General features: G+C 43.1%; 2 protein-coding genes across 2 annotated transcripts in view; both read right to left on the bottom strand.

The window, feature by feature from the left end:
* ssh1b (slingshot protein phosphatase 1b) overlaps positions 1 to 10,265 on the bottom strand; it is a 48,333-nt gene extending 38,068 nt beyond the window's left edge. Inside the window, exons 1-2 of the mRNA XM_056290918.1 lie at positions 10,179 to 10,265; positions 4,091 to 4,105 (exon numbers count right to left, since the gene is read on the bottom strand). Coding sequence (XP_056146893.1) covers positions 4,091 to 4,105; positions 10,179 to 10,265 — 102 coding nt within the window. The remainder of the gene's footprint in view (positions 1 to 4,090; positions 4,106 to 10,178) is intronic.
* Positions 10,266 to 11,334: 1,069 nt separating this feature from the next.
* LOC130121594 (synaptic vesicle 2-related protein-like) lies at positions 11,335 to 23,593 on the bottom strand. The gene is made up of 16 exons (XM_056290437.1): positions 23,535 to 23,593; positions 18,172 to 18,320; positions 17,587 to 17,669; positions 17,395 to 17,493; positions 17,161 to 17,232; positions 16,919 to 17,043; positions 14,725 to 14,788; positions 14,476 to 14,601; positions 14,220 to 14,348; positions 13,556 to 13,629; positions 13,339 to 13,415; positions 13,128 to 13,232; positions 12,118 to 12,229; positions 11,913 to 11,994; positions 11,732 to 11,821; positions 11,335 to 11,553 (listed from the first exon to the last, which is right to left on the bottom strand). The coding sequence occupies exons 1-16, from the start codon at positions 23,591 to 23,593 to the stop codon at positions 11,335 to 11,337; spliced, it is 1,665 nt and encodes a 554-aa protein (XP_056146412.1).
* Between the last annotated feature and the right edge of the window lie 1,014 nt (positions 23,594 to 24,607).

Here is a 24,607-nt window from a genome sequence, read left to right as displayed (position 1 = left end):
AAATGAGACCATCAATTTAGAGAAAGTTTCTCTTATAAAAAAAAAAAGCTAACCATGTTTAGGTCATCATTTAGATCACTAGGATGTATTGTTTTAAGATAGAAAATGTATCAAGAGTCACCCTGAAGTAATTTTTCTTTCCAAACTTCCGAGCCCTGTGACCGTGGGAAATCAAATCTATACCACAGAATGCAAGGTCAGAGATATAGAATGATGACCATCTGAAAAATGCCTCGCACCAGACGATTTGTAATGTTCAGCATTTGTAATGTTAATGTTCATTAATTCTGAATCTGAGTTATCTTATTAGTTTTACCAATATATTGGATACCACACTGTATTGTATGGAAGAAGGCACAAAACACAATCAGAGCAAGATGAGTTTTTAAAGCGGTATTCTTTTGGTGACAAAGCTGCTGAAAGTGCCGACCTTTTTGCTGCTAGAGCAAGCTGGACAGTTACAACACGGGAAGGAACCAGTTGTGTTATCCAAACAACCCTGATGGATATCGAGGCTTTAAAATTTGTCTGCATGCACCAGTGTGTCATGGATATTCTTCGCTCTGGAGAAAGAGAACAGAAGAAGGGTGTTAAAATTCTCATTACCAGGTAGAAAAGTAGACAGAACATTCCAGTGTTTTTTTAACAATGTTACGTATTTCATAGCCAAGTGAAGAATCTACTACTTTCGGCTGCTCCCGTTAGGGGTCGCCACAGCGGATAACTCCTGACAGCCAAGTGAAGAATATGTGGTCTTAAAAAAATGATACTGAATAAATCAAAAAGATTAAATTACTATTACTACTACTACTTTCGGCTGCTCCAGTTAATGGTCACCACAGCGGATAATCCGTTTCCATCTCTTCCTGTCTTCTGCATCTTCCTCTGTCATACCAGCCATCTGCATGTCCTCCCTCACCACATCCATAAACCTCCTCTTTGGCCTTCCTTTTCCTCTTGCCTGGCAGCTCCATATTCAGCATCCTTCTCCCAATATACCAAGCATCTCCTCCACACATGTCCAAACCATCTCAATCTTGCCTCTCTTGCTTTGTCTCCAAAATGTCCAACCTGAGCTGTTCCTCTAACATACTCATTCCTAATCCTGTCCTTCTTCATCACTCCCAATGAAAAAATTTAGCATCTTCAACTCTGCCACCTCCAGCTCCGCCTCCTGTCTTTTTGTCAGTACCACCATCTTCAAACCATATAACATAGCTGGTCTCACAACCATCTTGTAAACTTTCCCTTTAACTCTTGCTAGTACCCTTCAGTCGCAAATCACTCCTGACACTCTTCTCCACCCACTCCACCCTGCCTGCACTCTCTTCTTCACCACTCTTCCGCACTCTTCCCCATTACTTTGAAAAGTTGACCCCAAGTATCTAAACTCATCCACCTTCGTCACCTCTTCTCCTTGCATCCTCACCATTCCGCTGTCCTCCCTCTCATTCACGCATATGTATTCCCTCTTGCGCCTACGGACTTTCATTCATCTTCTCTCCAGTGCATACCTCCACCTCTCCAGGCTCTTCTAAACCTGCATCCTACTCTCACTACAGATCACAATGTCATCCACGAACATCATAGTCCACGGGGACTCCTGCCTGATCTCGTCCATCAACCTGCCATCAGAGCTGATCCTTGATGTAATCCTACCTCTATCTTGAACCCATCCATCATTCCTACCGCACAGCTCGTTAAACATCTCATCTTTGGTGCTCTTTCGTGGTATGAAACTATACTGCCGCTCGCTAATCATCACCTCTCCTTTTAACTTAGCTTCCACTACTCTTCCCCATAACTTCATGCTGTGGCTGATAAACTAAAAAGATTAAATAACGAACATATTGAATGAATAAGATAAGGAATTAAAAAAGAAATTAATGCATCAGCAGTAAACGGAGCAAGTATGAAAATAATGAAAATGTAATAATCAAAGTTTTATTTACTGAAATGCAGAGGTGAACATTATTTATTTTATTTTTTTATCCTGGATTTAATTGTACTCAAGTTTAGGGTAAATCTAATCTCTTCTGGTAGTTTGTGTTTGTCTTCGGGTTTTGGTCTATAGGTTTAGGGAACAAAGTAATGATGGATGCAAGTCTTGCCCCTGACTACAAAAACCTTTTCATGGGCCTGTTTGAGCATTAATATGTGTACAACAATAATTAATTTTCTAGATGATTGTGTTGTGGAAGCGTTACATTGATGACATGTTTGATTTGGAATGGCTCCAATATTGAACTTTTGGTTTTCTCTGAATATATAAACAGTTACATTGAATCTATCAAATTCAACCAGGAATTTAACCACCATAAAATAAGATTTTAGTGCTTTTAGCACAGGATGTCTGAGGAGTGGAGAAAGAAGCATACTGGTACCGATTTTCAAGAATAAGGGTGATGTGCAGAGCTGTAGCAACTACAGAGGTATAAAGTTGATCAGCCACAGCATGAAGATATGGGAAAGAGTAATAGAAGCTAGGTTAAGAGGAGAGGTGACGATTAGCGAGCAGCAGTAAGGTTTCATGCCATGAAAGAGCACTACAGATGCGATGTTTGCTTAGAGAATGTTGATATTGAAGTATAGAGAAGGTCAGAAGGAGTTACATTGTGTCTTTGTGTATTTAGAGAAAGCATACAGGCGCCGAGAGAGGAGGTGTGGTATTGTATGAGGAAGTTGGGAGTGACAGAGAAGTATGTAGGAGTGGTGCAGGATATGTATGAGGGCAGTGTGACAGTGGTGAGGTGTGTGGTTGGAATGACAAATGGGTTCAAGGTGGAGGTGGGATTACATCAAGGATCGGCTCAGAGCCCTTTCTTGTTTGCAATGGTGATGGACAGGTTGATGGATGAGATCAGGAAGAGTCTCTGTGGCCTCGATGTTCACAGTTCACATTGTGATCTGTATCGAGAGTAGGGAGCAGGTTCAGGAGAGGCTGATGAGGTGGAGGTATGCACTGGAGAGAACAGGAATGAAAGAGCAAGATGGAACACATATGCATGAATGAGAGGGAGGACAGCAGAACTAGTGAGGATGCACGGTAGAGATCATTAAGGTGCATGAGTTTAAATACTTGGGGTCAACTGTTCAAAGTAACGGGAAGTGTGGAAGAGACATGGAGAAGAGAGTGCAGGCAGGGTGGAGTGGACGGAGAAGAGTGTCAGAAGTGATTTGTGACAGAAGGGTACCAGCAGGAGTTAAAGGGAAGATCTTCAAGGTAGGAGTGAGGCCAGCTATGTTGTATGGTTTGGAGACGGTGGCACTGATGACAAGACAGGAGGCGGAGCTGGAGGTGGCAGAATTGAAGATTTTTGTTGGGAGTGATGAAGAAGGACAGGATTAGGAGCGAGTATATTAGAGGGACAGCTCAGATTGTATGGTTTGGAGACAAAGCAAGAGAGGCAAAATTGAGATAGTTTGGACATGTGTGGAGGAGAGATGCTGGGTATATTGGAACAAGGATGCTGAAGATGGAGCTGCCAGGCAAGAGGAAAAGATGAAGGTTAAAGAGGAGGTTTATGGATGAGGCGAGGGAGGACATGCAGGTGGCTAGTGGGACAGAAGAAGATGCAGAGGACATGAAGAGATGGAAATGGATGAGCTGCTGTAGTGACCTCTAACTGGAGCAGCCGAAAGTATTAGTAGTAGTAGAACACATAGTCAGCAATGGCAGATAAATCTACACTAATCTGTTCACTAAACCTACAGACAAGAAAACTATTCTTCTCTACTCTAGCAATAATTCAGTACCTCAGGTTTGCCATATAGCCAGTTCCTAAAATCTAGACAAATTTGTGCCTGAGATGAGGATTTTCAGATTGACGCCAACGAACTATGGCAACATTTTTGTCTACAGCAGTGATTTTCAAAGTGTGCGACCCACCTCCCTTGGGGGGATGCCAAAGAGTTTCAGGGGAGGCACAGGAAAAAAAGGAGGGAAACACAAGAAAATATCTGAACTGAGCAGAAAGTTCAGAAAGCAGAGCCAGAGCAGGTGTGTGTGTGTGTGTGGGGGGGGCTTTTGGGGTCCCGAATGATTTCTCAAAAGCCCCAAATCTTTTAGGTTTTTAAAAATAACTTCAACTTTGTGTCTTTTCCCCTCAGTCTATCTGACTGGACAAATCAATGGAGCAAAAGTTATATTACTGGGGAAATATCGCCATCTATAGGTTCACCCTAACACTGTCATGCTCCAAATCTGCTCAAAATGCAATCAAATCAAATACATAGAGGTGGTTCCACCCCTCTCCGACACCTAATAGTTATTTGTGAAACAGTTGTCAGTCAAATGCGTTATGCTGCTGTCATGTTTCAAAGGAGCTTGTATCAGTTCATCTGGATGCAGCGTTTATCTATTTATCTGTTGAATAAACGTGATATCCGATGGACTCATTCAAACTTCTTTGACTTTCTTACCTGGATTATTGAGCATGCATCAATGCTGTCAAGTTCGTTTACGTCAGGTCTGCTGTAGGCAACGTGCAGTGTTAGCAACTCTTTTGGATAATTTTACATGAAACATTAAAAGTCTATGAACATATATAAACTAAACTTTTCCAAGAAACAGGAAATATGTTGCCTTAGATTAACCCACAGCCCGCATGAGCACCAATTCTTTCTTTCTTTCTTTTATTTTATTTTCTCCCCAATTGTACTTGGCCAATTACCCTATTTTCCGAGCGTCCCGGTCGCTGCTCCACCCCCTCTGCCAGTCTGTGGAGGGCTGCAGACTACCACATGTTTCCTCCAATACATGTGGAGTCGCCCGGCGCTTCTTTTCACCCGACAGTGAGGAGTTTCGCCAGGGGGACGTAGCGCGTGGAAGGATCATGCTATTCCCTCCAGTTCCCCCTCTCCCTGCACAGGCGCCCCGACTGACCAGAGGAGGCGCTCATGCAGCGACCAGGACACATACCCACATCGGGCTTCCCACGTGCAGACCCGGCCAATTGTGTCTGTTGGGATACCCGACCAAGCCGGAGGTAACACGGGGATTCGAACCCGTGATCCCCGTGTTGGTAGGCAACGGAATAGACCGCCACGCTACCCAGATGCCCATATATACTAATTCTTAACCCCTTTTACAGCTTTTTATTAAAATGTGGGATATTTTATAAGGACTGAGTGTTCAAAATAAACATTTTCAAACCCTTTAGGGTTGCAACCCTTTATTTTAAAAGAGTGGAATATTATTATTATTGTATTATTATTATTATGTCTTTTATTAAAACAGGGGAGGCCTCGGTGACTTGATGTTCTCTGAAGGAAAGCTCCCTGTCTTACACTTTGACACTTTGAAAACCCCCCGCCAAGAGCACACCGGGTGATGTATTGGACCTAGCCTTTAAGTACATAAGAGCGAAACGAGCTCTTCCCCAGGTGTGAGCAAAATCCATCAAAAATATTTGTAACTTTCTTCCTTTCTTCTCTTTCACTGGAGCAAAGGACATCTGTGACAATGAGCATGAAGACACATTTAAAACTGCAGTATACATCATGCTCATTTGGATAATGCAGCTGGTTTCCTCCCATGTTGTAACTGAGCAGCTTGTTCTAACAGCAAAAACGTCAACACTTCCAGCAGCTTCATCACCAAAAAATAGAGCACCACAGTACATGTTGTTCTAAAGTGTTGTTTACCTTTGATGATGCAACAAATGTGGCATCCAATATATTTATAAAGCAGACAACTCAAATGCAGAATTCATGAACACAAGAGTGCTATCTGTAAGTCGGACCCCAAATCGTCTGTTGCTAGACATTCTCTGACCTTGCCTTCTGTGGTAGAGATATGAGTTTCCCCAGCTGCAAGCCTGGGAATTCATTTAAAAAAGTATATATATTTATTTTTCCAGTGTGAATCTAGACACCCCCCCTTTTCTCCCTAATTGTATCCGGCCAATTACCCCACTCTTCCGAGCCATCCCGATCTCCGCTCAACCCCCTCTGCCAATCCATGGAGGGCTGCAGACTACCACATGCCTCCTCTGATACATGTGGAGTCGCCAGCCGCTTCTTTTCACCTGACAGTGAGGAGTTTCGCCAGGGAAACGTAGCACGTAGGAGGATCACGCTATTCCCCCAAGTTCCCCCTCCTCCTCGCGACTGACCAGAGGAGGCCTCACATCCAGCTTCCAAGCCGCAAACACGGCCAATTGTGTCTGTGGGGACACCCGACCAAGCCGGAGGTAACATGGGGATTCCCCGTGTTGGTAGGCAACGGAATAGACCGCCATTACACCCGGACGCCCCCTCTAGACACATTTTCTATTTTAAAACGCTACATCCATGGGTCTAAATCAGGAACTAAACACGGCGTGTTTTTATAATAGACTCCCTCTACATTGATGGTCTTGTTTCTTTACTTGTACGTGTCCACTGTATTTCACAAACAATGATGGTGATATGTGCTTAGAGATTATAAATAAATATATGCTCATGTATCCAATGTCATGTGTTAAAGGTGTGGTCTGGCACTTTAGAATATGATGATGCTTGCCTTCGGTGTCCTGTTTGTTGTTCCATTTATTGCTTCTGTTTTTTCTTTTCTTTTCTTTTTTGTGTGAGTGATGTATGCGAGTACTAGAAGCTGCTGTGGACTGGAGTCAACCTCCTGTGTATAGACACACATGGCCAATAAAGTTGATTCGGATAATCCCCACTAAACACTGGTGCAGTGTTGTTTCCTAATGGCAATTCTATTTTTGCCAAACTTCAATAAGAATTCATTAAAATAAACATGTTTCGTTTGCTCAGTTTACACAGAAGTGCCAAAAACCTTCCCATTGAAATTTTGATTGACAGGCAAAATGAAAACTCATCCCCATGGGTTCACACACTGGTGTAAACATCTGTTAGCTTGCGTTACTCAAAATATGGCAACTATTCAGCCGTATCAAAATGAACCAGAATCTGACCCAGAATATGAACCTGAAGTTATTCAGCCTCCAATTTGAGGATTGCAGGATGTTAGTGAATGGTAAATTTCCATAATTTACAGGAGTTGTAGTCTATGTATCTATAAGCTGGCTGACTAGTGCTACATGCTGTCATGCTGTTTGTAGCTGCTGCAGCTAACACCGGTTCCTATCATAACACGAGTAAGCAAATGCCTGACGATTTCAATTATTCATGTGTCAAAACAGGATCTAATAGTGTTGCAGATTCACAAAAGCGGGACTCGATCATTTTGCATAGTGGCCATTAACTTTGTTTCCCTGTTCAGTTCCATTGGAGCAAGTCAGTGAAACAAGTGAGCAATTTTTCAACCAAGCGAAATGGGGCTAACCCTGATCGCTGCCTCACAGACCTGGTGTGGACACCCATCCATCCATCCATCCATCCACCCATAATCTGAACCACTTATCCTGCTTTCAGGGTCGCGGAGATGCTGAAGCCTATTCCAGCAGTCATTGGGCGATAGGCAGGGAGACTCCCTGGACAGGCCGCCAAGCCATCACAGGGCCGACACACACACACACACACACACACACACACACACACACACACACACACACACACACACACACACACACACACACACTTACACCCCTTCATATCTAGGGACAATTTATTATGGCCAATTCACCTGACTTACATGTCTTTGGACTGTGGGAGGAAACCGGAGCCCCCGGAGGAAACCCACACAGACACAGGGAGAACATACAAAGTCCACACAGAGGACGACCCAGGATGACCCACCAAGGTTGGACTACCCCAGGGCTCAAAGCCAGGATCTTCTTGCTGTGAGGCGATCGCGCTAACCCATGCGCCACTGTGACACCCCTGGTGAGGACAAATGAATGAAAAGAGTACTGAAAGTGATTAGAAAAAAAGAAAACGCTCGCTTGCATCGTGTCATGTTAGGATGAGCTGTAATGGATTCTATCAGTAGCTAGCAAGTAATGTTACAGCAACGCTATCTATTGAGCTCCATCAAAAAAAATAATCAGCCAATTGAAATCCAACTGACTTTTGTTATGTCATCAAAGTACTCATAAGCCCCAGTTTTTGATAGGCTGAAAATTCAGGAGGCATTTTGCTTATGAGGCCAGAATGAAAGATATATATTACTAAGGTATCTATCCATGTATTATTCTTACCCCCAACTTGCTACTGAATAGTACCAACTGCTGAAAAAGCCTTTTCACTCGACCAGACCTTTAATATGCATTTTGATTGCTCACTGGCTTCTCCTGGTACCTTTGTGTGCTCATCACTGTCAGCCAATGAGAATATGCAATGTTCTGTACTTTCATTGGTTCCTGTTGGTGTCCTGTACTTCAGTTTGCCCCGTTCTGCCTTGTCTTCCTTTGCACTGACGAAAGTCATGATGGACTGAAACATTTGCACTTTGCAATGTTTTTGCAATTTGCCCTGAAAAGTTAACATTAAATACTCAGTGTATTTCTAAGATGTTTTAGGCACGCTTGTCTTGAAATTCCTTTGCCCATGTATCCACAATAACCCAACTGATAATTATATTCTGTGGTAGTAAATTTTAAATTACATTAAAAAAAAACCCTCAGTTATTGCGATGGATAATAGTTTGGGTCAGAACCCAAAGTTGAGCGCCAATACATTTACCATGATGTAAAATGGGTTGCAAGGTCACTAGTGCCTCCTAAATGCTTTTTATAAGATTTCATTTAAACCTGAGTGAAGGAGGTTAAAAAAACATGAGTTTTGAGTTTCAAGATGAGATATGACAGCACTGAGAGAGCACTGAGTGCGCTTACTGAGGTGCAAGGAAAATGTTAAGCATAGTTAAGAATGCTTACAAGGATAACCAAGTGCTATGAGGGTAATTTGCTCTGCTCTTAAGTAAACTAGGTTCTTCTCTACAAAACACAAACAGTTCTTCATTGGTGTAAAATTGTCTGATATGCAATTATATGTATTTTCCAGTCATTTTTTTGTTCTTATATTTTGCCTGCCTGTCATATGCTGTTACTCTAGTGTAAAACTAAAAGGTATTACCAAATGTAGAGTTTATTAATACCATTAATTGTATTATTAGTCCAATGTAGCTCATTAGGTTGCATGAAACTGAAACTGCCAAAAGTTTGGGGTTCCATTCCAACTGGGGCCACCCATTAATTAAGTGGTACATAATGTCGTTTCAAGTGAAGTACTTCATGTCCTTCGACTAGAAAAGAGCCATAGAAATAAAGCCATTCCACAACATTGGGCCCAAAACCCCATTTTTGTTGGGTAACCGTTCTAAACCACAAAGGGTGGCAGTTGTCTTGATGTAGTGGTGCTTCACTTTTGAGTGAATGTAAACACTTCTTTGTTTGAATTTGAAACCCCAAAAAGGTCTACATTTGTACACTTTACCAATCCTCAAGTCCACTATCTACATGAGTATAATGTTATAAGACTGACAAAAATTATAAAAAAAACAAATAAAAAAAAAACTGATTATTAATTTGGATGAGCAAACATCTGCTACCTGGTTTGCCTAATACAAGATATTCACGGCATTGCCTGGATTTTGGTGCATACAATTCGACTATGTCAGTACTCTACTGGTAATTATCATCGTTCTCCCATGACAAGCAACGCACACCCTAAAGACAACACACCTGCAAAAAAAAAAAATCGTTCAGCGGATATCTCATCCAGAGAGGTGACGTCACAGCGCGCTTCCTCGGTCATTGTCAGTGAAGACTACGGTCATGTATTCACTGCGTTAATGAACTGCGGTACGCCAAGTGCGAGGCGAACAAACGCATACCCAAAAAACTGTCGTCTCTCCCCTGCCTCGACAGCTGATCACGACCACAATTAACAAAAAACAGACTAGCGCAAAACAAACGACGGCAGGACGGTCTTAACAGACACAAGCAGACACCTTGCTCTCCGCGTAGGATCTTGTTTACAAAGTGGGCAAAGCGAGCTACAAACGCTAACCGCGGGAGACATTTCCGCGAACGACTTACGATCGCGGTAACGAGTCATAATCGCTGAGCTGATGGTGTGTGAACGACGATCGCTATCCTTAAGATGTAACTGGAACTACATTTCACAACTAGTTCATCATGTCTCCGGCTGTAGTTCAGAACATCACCGGCCGAGTAAAAAATGAGACGCGTTTCCTTAGCGCCGTCCTCGGCCTTTCCTCGTTACCGGCGCCTACAAGGAGACGACCCCAAACCGTGTCCGGGTACACTTACCTCCCCCGTATTCGTGGTGGTGGCACTAGCCGAGGATGCTGCACTGGGCGTGGGGGAGCGCTGTAGTGTTACGAGGGCCATGGTAACTGGGGAGGGAGATCCGGGGTAGAGGAGGGGACGTATGTCTGGGAGGATGCGCCGAGATTATTGTCTGCCGCCAGGGAGAGCGTTAACGTCGGGATCGCGTCATACACCGCCTTGTGTTCAGATAACGAGTTCCTCCGGTTCCATTCCGCTTCGTCCCCCGCCGTTTGTGAAGTGGTCTTGAGAGATGTGTGGCCATTGAACGCTTCCTCCGCTACTAGCTACACACGCTAAAGGAGACAAAACAACACGCTGCAGGTTGCATGCAGGGAAGAAATGACATGCAGCTTTGCCGGACGCCTGTGATTGGTCGCCCAGATTGAGTACGCGCTGTCATTGGGGGCCAGTGTCGTCAAGGTGATTTTGGACAAACCGAATACCCCCTAAATATTTATAGTATCGTAGTATTGATATACAAAACTCCACAATAACAGCGTTTAAAACAAAAATACATTAGAAACTCCTCAAATTGTGTATAGTACAAAAGTAGTAGAACCCATTACCACCAGTAGGTAATCACGCAGCGTACGTTTGCACACATTAATGTATTCATCATTAAGTCATTATAAAACGATGTTGATTGACGAGATAAAAAAAACATACAGGAACTATTTAAATTCATTGATGGGGGGCAGAAAAAAGCAACATTATAAACAAAAACTGAGAGCATACAGGTACATCCCAAGTTGATGACGTCTTCAGCGTTGTTTGTTTGTTTTGTTGTTGTTGTTTTTTTTGTAATGATGACTGCTGGGATAGGCTTCAGCATCCCCGCGACCCTGAGAGCAGGATAAGCGGTTTGGATAATGGATGGATGGATGGATGGATGGATGGATGGATTCTCTGGAGGGACTACATCCTCGTTTGGGTCACTGATGGTTATTACTCTCAGCAATGTGTTTTCTCTCTCTCTCTCTCTCTCTCTCTCTCTCTCTCTCTCTCTCTCTCTCTCTCTCTCTCTCTCTCTCTCTCTCTCTCTCTCTCTCTCTCTCTCTCTCTCTCTCCCTCTCTCAATCATCATGGCAGGGTGGTGGTGACTCCTTGTTCAACATGCTGACCCAGCTTTTTATTGTTCACTGGATCCATAGCTAGCGTATGCGGTTGGTGCTGGACCATTTGGTTGCTGGTTGGTCCCATTTGTTTCCTGTTCTGTCGTGATGTGACTGGACTCTTGCAGACTCCTGCCTGTTGTCTCAATGGGCAGACCCATTGACGCCATAGCAGCCAACACGCCGCAGCCACAGTACACAGCTAGTGTGGCGTACACTGATTTCCTAAGCAATACCTTTGGGCCAAAACATCAGACAGTCAGTGACAGGCAGAGGAGCCTCGGAGAGCCAACATCATTTTAAAGGGACTCTAAAGTTGTTTTAAATGTCAGTCTGTAAAAATATTTTGTTAAACAAGTGCTTTTGACTTTTAAAGTGGAAGTAAACAATAATCTTTAGCCCAATTCTTTGTACCTGTGCCACAAAGGGAGTAAGCAGAGAACCCAACCTGCCCATTCCACTACTGGTCCCCATCCCTATGGCTCTTGTGTCTGTGGGGAACACCTGACAAACAGAAACAAAACATGCTGATGGATCCAAATGACTGAAGGAATACCTTTTATGTGAACATGGTAGCAATATAAATTTGTCATACCTCTGGTGTGTAAACATAAGCCACTTGAAACCCCCCTGTGATAAAGGCTCTGGCCACAAAAATAAAGATCGTAAGAGCTACCCTATATAGTGAGACAGCAAAGAAGAAAAGAGTGATAGAGATTAGGTTAGAAGTTGTTTTTTTTTACATTTAAGTTGTTCTAAACTTTACCAGTATGGAAACACACCAAGGAAAAACTACTTACCTTCCAACACAAGCAGACAGTGGCAGAATGCACAACGAAAATATGATGAAACACAATGCCATGCTCCTCTTTCTGCCAATACGGTCAATCACAAGAAGGGTGATAAAAAGCCCTAGAATGAAAAGATTAAAAAAAGGGGGGGAGACAAAAAACAAAACAAACTTGATGAATTACACAATCACTGATTGGGCTAGTCAGTTTAATTACAATAGACCAGCAACCTCAAACACACACCAAGAGGGATGAATAGAACTTTTTCAAAAATCATCAGAATGACCGAAAATCCAATTTGAGATTTACTGTCCTGAATACAAACAATTTTATTCTGAGAGAGGAAGGATTGTGCCAGAGCTAGTTCTACCATCTCACTAACATACTCCTAAAGTTTGTTTTATTCATTTATTGTTTTTGATTTTGATATACGTTATTAATCCCCGTGAGGAAATTATGCTCTGCATTTAACCGGTCCTAGCTGTGTAGCTAGTAGCAGTGGGCAGCCGCCGTGCAGCACCCGGGGACCAACTCCAGTTTGTCTTTCCATTGCCTTGGCCAGGGGCACAGACAGGAGTATAAACCCTAACATGCATATCTTTTTTTGATGGTGGGGTAAACTGGAGCACCCGGAGAAAACCCACCGCAGACACGGGGAGAACATACAGACTCCACACAGAGGATGACCCCCAAGGTTAGACAACCCCAGGGTTCGAACTCAGGACCCTCTTGCTGTGAGGCGACAGCGCTAACCACTGGGCCACCATGCCACTCAATCAATATCAACCAATATCAATGCAACCTTGAAACACGAGTGCTGTCATTAAATCACAGAATCAAACCAGCACTGTATATTCTTAACTATTATCACAAAATATGCCCCTATATTTATTTTCTTATATTATTTAGTATACCCTAGGTGTTATGTCCTGTGGCCGTAACACCTTGCATTCTGCTGTTTGCCCAAAATTAATTGCTCATAGAAAAAAGAATATTTGGCACTATAGTTTGCCTTTCACCTGGGAATTCAGCCAGTGTGGTCCATAAAAGATCTTTGTAGTCAGCTAATGTCAAGTATTTACACTCCAAACTGCAGCTTGGTTCAATCTTGGCATATTGGGTCACTATGAAGAAGAGCATCAATTCTAGTCAAAGACTCGCCAAACCATAGTAATACTCTTAAAAAGATGACAAACGATGTGGCACCCATGCATCCAAACCATGACTCACCGCTACATACATCTCCAGCTTGGAATAACTCCGTAGTCAAAAGAACTATGCCGTAGTAGGAGAAGGCATTTGCAAACCTGTGGGGAAAAAAATAATGCATTGAACTGCAATCACAAATAGATTTTTATTAGAAGAAAAACCTTACAAATAATTATCACAATCAAAAATATCAGCAATGTGAAGAGAGCAGAGAAATCAATGTATTAATCAAACTAACCAGATAAACCACAACAGTATAGTGGTCCTGCGATATCGACGAGTGAGAAGATCGCTGATCCTTCCACGGTCTTTCTGTAAAAACAAAATTCATAATGATTCAGGTCAAGAATTAAGTTATTTTATTTTATTTTTTTGATTCCCCCCCCCTTTTACACCCTAACTGTATCCGGCCAATCACCCTGCTCTCTCAGCCACTGCTCCACCGCCTCTGCCTCTGCCGATCCGGGGAGAGCTGCAGACTACCACATGCCTCCTCCCATACATGTGGAGTCACCAGCCGCTTCTTTTCACCTGAGAGTGAGGAGTTTCACCAGGGGGAAATAGCGCGTGAGAGGATCACACTATTCCCCCTTCCCCCTGAACAGGCGCCCCGACCGACCAGAGGAGGTGCTAGTGCAGCGACCAGGACACATACCCACATCCGGCTTCCCACCCGCAGACACGGCCAATTGTGTCTGTAGGGACGCCCGACCAAGCCGGAAGTAACACAGGGATTCAAACCAGCGATTCAAACCGGCAATACCCATGTTGGTAGGCAATGGAATAGACCACTATTCCACCCGGACGCCCAGAATTAGGTTATTTTAATGGGTGCAGTATGAACTCTCATATGGAAATGATGAAACACATCCCAAAGACTATTTAGATATGTATTGCCTCACTTGTTTGTTGATCCTCAGCATCCCTTGGGGCACGGGCTTGCCATTGTCAGCTGCAATGCGCCTTAATGTTGCCACCGCCTTTTCTCTGTTTCCTGTCAGTACATCAAAACGGGCACTCTCAGGAAGCCACTGTGTAAGCCATAATACAACACACAAAACCACACAATACTAGTTCACAATTTAACTTCTCTATTCACCATCAATTCGAAATAGTGGTTTTGTTTCAGATAATTCTCCAAATAAATGAGATACGTACAAAGCAGAAGCCAACAAAAACAACCATCGGTATGGTAGACAGTCCTAGCAACCAGCGCCAGCCAAGAGTTGGCATTATCCAAATAGCTAGAAGAACCTCAAATACAGCACCAATGGCCCAAAATATCTGAAAGACACACACAGAACAAGTGGGACTCGTTGTGCAGGACCACTGCACTGGATTGAAGAAAGGCAGCAACACCAATATACATTGATTAAGGACATGACACAATTTCAATGACAACAGTACCTGAATCATCATAATACAGGTGGCTCTTGACTTCATCGGGAGGAATTCCGAGTACAACGTCACTCTAAAAGAGATCAAATATTGCCATCAGTATTTTCAGATATGGATATGTGTGGTTGTGATCTGAAATGAAAACAAGTTTGCCATTCTATATAACTGGTTCTGTCAGTCCACGTTAAAAAAACATCAGTCTTTTCCAGGGCTTTACCAGTGGTGTTGCTGAGTCATTTTCATTTGTTAACCTGATTTGTGCAACAGAACAAAAAAATCAGATTATAGATAAAACATAACATAGAAAATTTGACATTGATTGCTTAACAATCAAGCCAAGCTTTAAAGTTTATATTCTGATTTTACTGAAAGAGATTACAATAAAAGGACAAAAAAACTTTTCTGAATCAGTCTAAACCAGCTTCCCTTTGCTGTTTATTGCCTAATAACAATTGTTTAGAAATGGCATTCAAAATCAGAAGCCTGAAAAAAACAAAAACAAAAACAAGCCAAAACCTCAGTTTTCTCTGTGTACACGTCAACACTGAAAACAGCTTCTGAAAATCTTCACCCTAGAAGGAGTTTTCCAAAAGTTCAGTTTTCAGTGACCGAAAATGCAGTTTGTGTGTGGACGAAAGGTCAAAAAGCATAGATAAAGCTATGTTTTCAAAAGTACTCATGTACCTTTGGATTAGGCATTAGTGTACTGTGTATCTAAACCAGGGGTCTGAAACTATACCGGCCCACGCTATGTTTAAGATATATTAAGAAATCCCGACCGCATCAAACTCCCATGCCTCCCTCAGCACTCCGACAAGGGTAAAGATTTGGTTCGTTGTTCCACAGCCAGGACGGAATCCTCATTGTTCCGCCTGGATCCGAGGTTCGACAATTGGTCAGAGTCTCCTTTCCAGCACCCTAGCGTAGACTTCCCAGGAAGGCTGAGCAGTGTGATGCCCCAATAATTGGAGCACGCCCTCCGGTCCCCTTTTTTAAATATAGGAACCACCACCCCGTCTGCCACAGGTACTGTCCCCGACCTCCATTCAGCACTGAAGAGGCGTGTCAGCAAAGACAGCCCAACAATGTCCAGAGCCTTCAGCATCTCAGGGCGACTCTCATCCACACCCGGCGCCTTGCCACCGAGGAGCTTCTTAACTACCTCAGAGACCTCTGCCAGGGATATGGGTAGGGTTTCCCCCGAGTCTTCAGACACTACCTCCTCCACTGAGAACATGTTAGCCAGATTCAGGAGTTCATTAAAGTGTTCTTTCCACCACCCGACAACATCCCCAGTCCAGTTCAGCAGTTCCCCTCCTCGGCTAAACATTGCCTAAGCCAAGCCCTACTTCCCCTTCCTGAGTCGCCAGATAGTTTGCCAGAACTTCCTTGAGGCCAACAAAAAATCCAACTCCATAGCCTCGCCAAACTCCTCCCACACCTGATGTTTTGCTTCTGCGATCGCCGAAGCCCCAGCCCTTCTGGCCTCCCGGTAACTGTCTGCTGCTTCAGGAGACCCCTGGGCCAACCAAGCCCAAAAGGCCTCCTTCTTCAGCCTGATGGCTTCGGGTTCTTAGGTTGCCACCTCCACAGTGTCATGACTGTTGTGTTGAAATGCATTAATTACATTATATCAAGAGGTTTACAACACCGTCAGTTCTGTGCGTTTCTGGAGGAATGTTCAGAGAGGCACAAGGAAAGCAGAAGATGCTTGGTCAGTTTCTCAGAGAGCTTCCCAAAACATTCCCACAGTTCTCCAAACTCTTCAGGCAGGTCATATGTCTTTTCGGCAGCACTTATCTGTGTGAGAAACTGTTCTCAACTATGAAGTTTAATAAATCAAAGCTTAGATCCAGACTGACCAATGAACATCTCCAGGCTGTCCTCAGGGTGTCCACTGCCCTGTCGCTGAAAGCAAATATGCCTCACCTGTGTCAGCAGAAGCGCCAGGTTTCTGGCAAGAAGTAGGCTAAATATGTAGGCCTAGGCCAGGCTACACTATGTACAAAGTTACCTATTCATGTGAAAACTCTGCAAAATGCGAAATAATAATAAAAAACAATGTGAAGGTTATGTAGTCAAAACAGTTTTTTTCCTCATCCCTATTGCACCAGCCCTCCTCCATAAGACCACCTGTCAAATGACCCCCAAGTAATTTGAGTTTGAGACCCCCGATCGAAACTGAATAGGACAGTGAACTTACGACTGTGGAGCTCCTCCAATGCCAACGCCTACTAAGCCACGCAAAACCAAGATCCAGCCATAGACTGGAGCAAATGAACTGAGCAGGCCATAGTACAGAGTCCACACCATACACATTATCAGACCCTGGTTACCACAAAAGCACATGCAAAACATAGTTATTACTTGAAATAACCATAATGACTCAATAATACTGCTCATAAAATATTTATATTCATTAATAAAAGCCTAAATAGAACTTACTATTTTTCTGCCATATTTGTCTGATATATTTCCCCATAGAGAGGCACTGATTCCTGTGCCAATGAACACCACCTGTTGAGAGAAATGTGTTTAAACAATATCTTTTATGTGATCATTAATAATACACATTAAAAAGTGAGAAAGCATTGGACATCTAATTATTTTTGGCAACTGAGAATTACATATCTCAGTTCATAATGTCAGAGCAAAAACAGGGACAGAAAATTACTTTACCGATGATATGAGCGCCACCTGAAAGCTGGGCAGTCCCCATTCACAATGCAGCTGAGGGGACAGGATACTCAGGATCATCATTTCCATGGCATCTCCCATCTGCATCCAACCAGACAGAGAAAGATTATACATACCAAATGTAAAATAGTTGGAATATGGATTAGGAACAATTCCAAAATCTTAGTTTCCTACCCAGGACAAGCCGGTAAGGAAGGAGAGTTTCCACTGGAACTTCCCGAAGCTGATGGCCTCCACAGCATCTTCTACTGTAAAGTCTGTAAAGTTGCATATACTCACTCCAATTTCTCTGTCATGCAAACTATCATGTACATAATCATCAGGCGGGTGGGGGGGGGCGACAAAATTTGATACATTGTAAAAAAAACAAAACAATTGTCTTTCTGTTACACATTAGAAAACGAAAAACACCAGAGACAATTGGGCACTAAATGATAATGTTAAAAACAAAATGGTTTGAATTCATAAGATCAGGGGAAATTCTTACATTTCATGGACCTATTTCCCCAACACCTGAGCATAACATTATGCATGTGTCTGCAACCCAAATCCACTATGGGAAGCAACTGAGCATGTTAACAACTATGGACCTTTATTCATCAGTAAACTGGATTCCTTCGTCCCACCTTTCCACTTTCACCTCAAAGCTGATATTAAAAACCAAATCAAAACACGTTGCGGTATAGTGTCTAAGTACTGAGGCACAGAAATCAACAAAGCAGAAAAAAGTGATTCACAGCTTGACATTGATATGCAAACCTTTGGTTTTATCAGATCCAGCTTGGGATGCAGAGTTTTGGTTCCTGGAGTCAAATGTCTGCATCACTGTAGTCCAGATCTCATGGTCAGCGCATTGGTCTTCATCATCCTGCCTCCCAAAGGCTCCTTCACCTCTTAGCGTAACCACACTTTGGGAAGGAATTAATCATTATTGTAATAACGGGAAAAATGTATGCAAACTGTATTACAAACTGTATTATAGATTATTTCATTAAACTTAATCAGCACACTTCCTTGTGCTCATTTAAATGCCAAACAAACCTATCCATAGGTGGCACTAGGGCGTCAGGTATGGGGACGCTAAATTTGCTAAACATTACAGTCAAAGTTAAAAAAAAAACCCAAAACATCGTTTTAAACCAAATAAGATATACATAATAACAAATGAGATTGAGATGGCTTGGACATGTGTGGAGGAGAGATGCTGGGTATATTGGGAGAAGGATGCTGAATATGGAGCTGCCAGGGAAGAGGAAAAGAGGAAGGCCAAAGAGGAGGTTTATGGATGTGGTGAGGGAGGACATGCAGGTGGCTGGTGTGACAGAGGAAGATGCAGATGACAGGAAGAGATGGAAACGGATGATCTGCTGTGGCGACCCCTAACGGCAGCAGCCGAAAGTAGTATTAGTAGTAGTAGTAGTATTAGTAGTGGTAGTAGTAGTGGTAGTAGTAGTGGTAGTAGTAGTTAAACCAAAAGAAGAGGTACGTCTTTCTGCTCTTACTGGGCAATGAGAAAATGATGGGTCTTTGATAGGCTTGCTTTTGTGCCGTTGTCTTTGAGCACGAATTAAGTTTTGTTTGGTTTTTTTTGTGTGTCTGCATTGTTTTCCTGCGCAAAGGACACGCCTCAGAGGACAGCCCCGTTCTCAATCAGGTCGTCAAATACACACCCGTCTGCGTCTGTGTATGTGACGTACCGGGTTTTCAACGAACGTCAACGTAAACCCATCCGCAGCAATTATTTGACACAGAGCAACTGCTCCGGCCGTCCATTCACTCCAGTATCAACCCGACAACAGCTTTATAAAGACGCTTTACCGCCCGGAAGTATTCTCCTCATCAACACTGTCATTACAAACTCAAAGTGGCTGTTGAGCTGTTTTCATTTAGCAGTCTGACACAGCAAACATTTAAGCAGCTTGTTGACTTTTTAAAAACATGTGCCTTATTACTGCTGCAAGTTGTGAATGGCGTCCGTTCATGAAACCCGGTCTCTTCAATCAGCGTACAAATAGCGCGACTTTACGCTTTCAAATTGCGCGCAGTGCGTAATGCCAAAGTCCAACTCTGCGTGCAGGCGATGCACCAGTTCTTTCCATTAACTCCCGTGGAGCGCAGGTGTACCCGAACCCCACGCATCGCCTTGCGTGGCCGTGACGTCACCAGCAAGGCTCGGCTCGCTCAGTTCACATGACGCGCGGCAGCCCAGTCGCCAGAATACAAAGTTGCCGTTTTACATTTCTGCAAACCACGCATACATTAAAAGCTCGACGTTCCTTAACCAAAAATATGTTTCATCAACATTCTTTATTAGTTTAGCTTGGATATATATATGTGTTAGTTTGGATATGTGTGTTAGTTTAGATGTGTGCTTGAAGTTCTTGTAGTTTTTGGATATGTGTTTTTGTCTTTGTGTTGCACTGCTGTGGACTGGGGGAAACGACAAATCAAGTGTTCCTGATTTCAACTTATAGCCAATGTTGTGTCTGTCAGTCTACGTGACTGTCAGTTTTCTGTCTGCGAAGATAAAAAAAAAATCAATCAATCTCTCAAGTTGCATTTTATACTACAACAGCCACTCAAAGCGCTTTACAATTAATTCACGCACACACACACACACACACACACACACACACACACACACACACACACACACACACACACACACACACAGACACACACACACACACACACACACACACACACACACACACACACACACACACCATACAAAGTCAAAAGGAAATAGGTTTTGAGGTCATTCAAAATGAGTTCATTTGATGTGCTGTTTGCATAACGTGTATTGCATCACTGTGGTGTGATGCTGCTCTATTGTGTTGGGAGTCGGTTTGTCAAGTTCATTATATGTTGGTTTTTGCAGTTCTGTGTGAAGTTGCCTATAGCTCACTTAATGAGCCTCATTATGAAACCCGCATTCAGCTGTGCTGTGTGAATACCTTAGGATGGCATTGTTGCAAGCCTGCTCCTAGTCAGTGACACTATTATGTACCAGTAATAACTGGTGTGCTGACTGCTTGGGGGGTTTTCAGTGAACACAAATATTGCCATAGTCTAGTCATACACTGCCTTGGGATGATTTCATCCATTGTGTCCTTACTTGGTCTATTGAACTGTAGGTATACCTGCTCAGCTGGACTGGTTATTCAGCCTTTGATCAGTAGGTGTGTGATTATGGTCTGGTGGATTTGACGTGCCAGCTTGACTGGAAGCTCAAAAATAATGAAAGTGGAGTTTAACGGCTGCTAAAAAATGGCTGACATTCCTTTTATTCTGAATGGAAAATGCAATATTTAAGACAGCATCGGCATTAAAATACGTTTTGAAATGCGAATTTTAATTTCACAACCTTCGTTCAGTCATGAGCTTTCGTTTGCTAGTTGTTACGAAAATTCGTCCAGGTCTTGCATTCATTTGTTGGGATGCAACGTTCAATGTCAATAGCGAAGCCTCATAGACCTGGAGGTACATCCAGGGCAACAAACAGGAAGTTGAATCAGTTCATCTGGACACAACGTTTATTGAGAGAAATGTTTCATCACTCGTCTAAGTGACCTCTTCACCTTCAGCTGACTGCAAGTACTCCCACCCTTATAAACAACACAGTGGCATAACGACCCAAACCAATGATCAGTTTCATATGCAAATAGGGTGACCATTAACTAGAGCTTCGATGGCCATGTGCACTATTCAGAGGATTGGGGAATGTTTGCAATCACAGCATTGTAAGATGGCGACAGATTTACTCTTAGCCCCCCCCCCCCGGTTCAGGGATGGTCGTTTGACTCCCCATTCAAACCACCGTTCCTCGCTATCAAGGATGTGCACATCCTCATCCTTGAAAGAGTGGCCTGTAGATGGGTGTAGACTGCGGAGTCCTGGCCGGACGTGTTAGCTCTTCTGTGTTGTGCCATCCTCTGGGCCAGCGTGTTTAGTTTCCCCAATGTACAAGTCACGGCAATCCCCCTGACACTTACCAGCGTACACTATATATTGCTCTGTTTGTGCCAGGGGACCCGATCCTTGGGGTGGCCCAATTTTTAGCACAACGTGTTTTGGGGTTTGAAAGCCACAGAGACGCGGTGTTTGGGACAATTCCGACACTTCCGCCACATCAGTATGTTGATCAGCTGGTGCGCTGTTTGGGCGTCTTCCTGGCTTTGACATACATCCAGTTGGCGCCATCTTAAAAAGCTGTGATTGCAACCAATCCCCTAATCCTCTGCGAGTAGTACACGTCTACTGAAATTCTAGTAGGTACTAAATCTACTTTGGCTAAACCTGATAGGTTTTCTCTAACTATTGACAATTCTTTAGTCCTCCATCGCCTAAGGTTAAGAGTCTGGGCCTCATCTTGGACAGCACATTATCTTTTGAAGCTCACATCAACAATGTGACTCGGTCTGCATACTTCCACCTACGCAATATTAATCATCTTCGCCCGTCACTTACACCTAACAGCACCGCCATACTCATCCACACCCTGGTTACATCCCATATTGACTACTGCAGTCCTATCCACTGGTCTTCCTCTAAAGTGTCCTCATGAACTTCAGTTGGTCCAGATTTCAGCTGCCCGTATCATTACCAGAACTCCTTCCATAGATCATAGCACTCCTGTTCCTCAGCAACTCCACTGGCTTCCTGTTAAATACCGTATTGACTTCAAGATCCTGCTCCTCGCCTTTAAGGCCCTTATATCTTTTCTGAACTCCTTCATATCCACACGCCATCACTCACTACACCATCGGCCCGCCTGACTACCATGGGGTCTAGAGCCTTCAGTCGTTCTGCCCCCCTGCCTATGGAACTCTCTCCCACAAGACATTCACAACACTGACTCTCTTTCAACCTTCGGATCCCATCTCAAAACGCACCTTTTCAAACTGGCATATTCAGTCTGATCCACGCTTCATTGAGTTTTGTGCTGATGATGACTTTATACTTATCTGTTGTGTTAACTTTTTATTGTCTACCCTGCTTTGTTTTGATTTTATGCTGTCTGATTCAGTGCTGCTTGTTTTGTTTTTGTTTTTTACAACTGTGTTCTGTAAGGTGTCCTTGAGTGCTCTGAAAGGCGCCCGCAAGTAAAACGTATTATTATTAATGGTCACGCCCATATTTGCATATGGAGCTGGTCGTTGGTTTGGGTCGTTATGCCACTGTGTTGTTTATAAGGGTGGGGATACCTGCAGCCAGCTGAGACTGAAGAGATCATTTAGATGAGTGATGAAACGTTTCTCTCAATAAACGCTGTGTCCAGATGAACTGATTCAGCTTGGTAGGACTTCCTTACCTGGATTACTGAGCATACATAAAGAACTGCTATTTTCAGAAACTGAACCCAACCCCAAAACGCGTTTCTACAATACTTGCTAAAATATCCTAAATAACTCAAGATTTATATGCCTTTTTTTTGTGCCTCGTGCGCCAGTATCAGACGCCGAGGGGCGTGGCAACGCGTCGGTCGGTAATGAGAACGGGCTGCACAGGACCAGTCCGATCACCGGTCTGTTCAGGTACAGAGTCTTTCAACATGTGATCAATTTTGGTCAGTTTACAACTTCACCTCAGTTGACTTTTTAGCTTACTCCCCTCGACCACAAATTATATGATTTTTTTTTAAAATTATGGCATCACTCCTATACGTAGTTAATTTACGTCGCTCACTGAAAAATGTTAATTAAACTGGAATCAGCCAATCAGGGAAGTTAAATTACTGTCGCGATCGCTAAAAAAGAAATACAAGTAGAGATGAAAAGATAAATAACTGACCGCATATTCACGTCAGTGGTCCATTAATGTGTTGGATGATTATTTTAATCACAGACAGACAGACAGACAGACAGACAGACAGACAGACAGACAGATAGACAGATAGACAGATAGACAGATAGATAGATAGATAGGTAGATGTAGGATTTTTAGGGTTTACGTTAAATTTTCAGTATTAATTTTGGCCTCAAGAGTGGTAAATTCCCCACTGAGAAATCAAACCTTATGTTAAAAAAAATCTTGATTTCAGGATTATTGAGCATGCATACAGACAAAAAAAATTTTTTTTTTAAATCTTGGAATTTTTAAAAAGCATGTCACCACTGTACCTGATTTCCGGATCTCCCCGTTGCTTGTACGTAACTGCAGATGTTTTGCCGTTTCTCATTTCCATATGCCGCTGACTTTTGACTCTCAGCTGCAGGTCATTTACGAATGAAGGCGACTTTCAGGTGTTGAGCACAAGTGTTGTTGAGTTGGTTGAGTTGGTTAAACCAGTTCCTTCTTCTTTTCTTAGGTCTATTGGCGGTTGGCAAAAATGACCAGTTACCTTCCAGTTGGTGCACTACCGCCACCAACTGGAAAGGTGAGTGGACCAGAATATCTCTTAAAAAAATCCTCTCAATCAAACACGTTATTCTAAAATACTGAAATAAAATTCGATAACACTAATTTCCTGAGTTCTTTTGTAGAATATCTATTCAGTCCAAGTGTACCTCTTCGTTTCTGAGGTTGCGAATCAGATTCCTTCTTTCTGCCTCGTGTCTCTTGACAGTGTAGAGTAACATGCTCTGATGTTTCTTCTGGCCCAGAGTCTGCTTAAACCGGTTAGGACACTGACCCCGGTTTTAGGTGGGACAACCAATTAAAAGACAAAGCCTTCGGCATGGAGAAGGGTGGAGTCAGTTCAGCAAACAAAACCAGCTTTGAGAGAATGCCAAGAATGCAGCATTGGGGTTTACGTTTTTAGGCTGGGATACACCATGCAGGCCACATCCGTCTAAAGGTTTCCCCTGAACAGTAAGCTAGGGTCACGTACCTAAAACTCCTCTAAAACACTGGTTTATGACATACTTATTATGCAGCATTGAATTATAACTACAAAATGAGGAGAAAAAAACTGTCTAGTCTGAACTAATACCTGTTGCTTAATAATTTAGTGTTGCTCTTACTTACAATGTTAGAAAATAATGAATGGTGTCATTTAGATGACCAAAATGCAGGGCCGTAGCCAGGACAAGTTTAACCGAGGTCCAGAAGCACAAGTAGAGCGGGTTTATTTTATAGCTGTACATTTGTACTCTTTGTTTTTGCTGTTTTATTTTTTTCCCCAGGCAAATTTGTCAGAAGTGCATGCGCCAAGAGGCGCGAGGGAGCTGGGATGTGTGTGTGGTCACACTGA

Source organism: Lampris incognitus, chromosome 12 (genome assembly GCF_029633865.1).
Source record: "Lampris incognitus isolate fLamInc1 chromosome 12, fLamInc1.hap2, whole genome shotgun sequence".
In the NCBI taxonomy this organism is placed as follows: Eukaryota; Metazoa; Chordata; class Actinopteri; order Lampriformes; family Lampridae; genus Lampris; species Lampris incognitus.
Note: the sequence above shows the minus strand (reverse complement) of the source record. Positions and strands in the feature narration are given on the sequence as shown.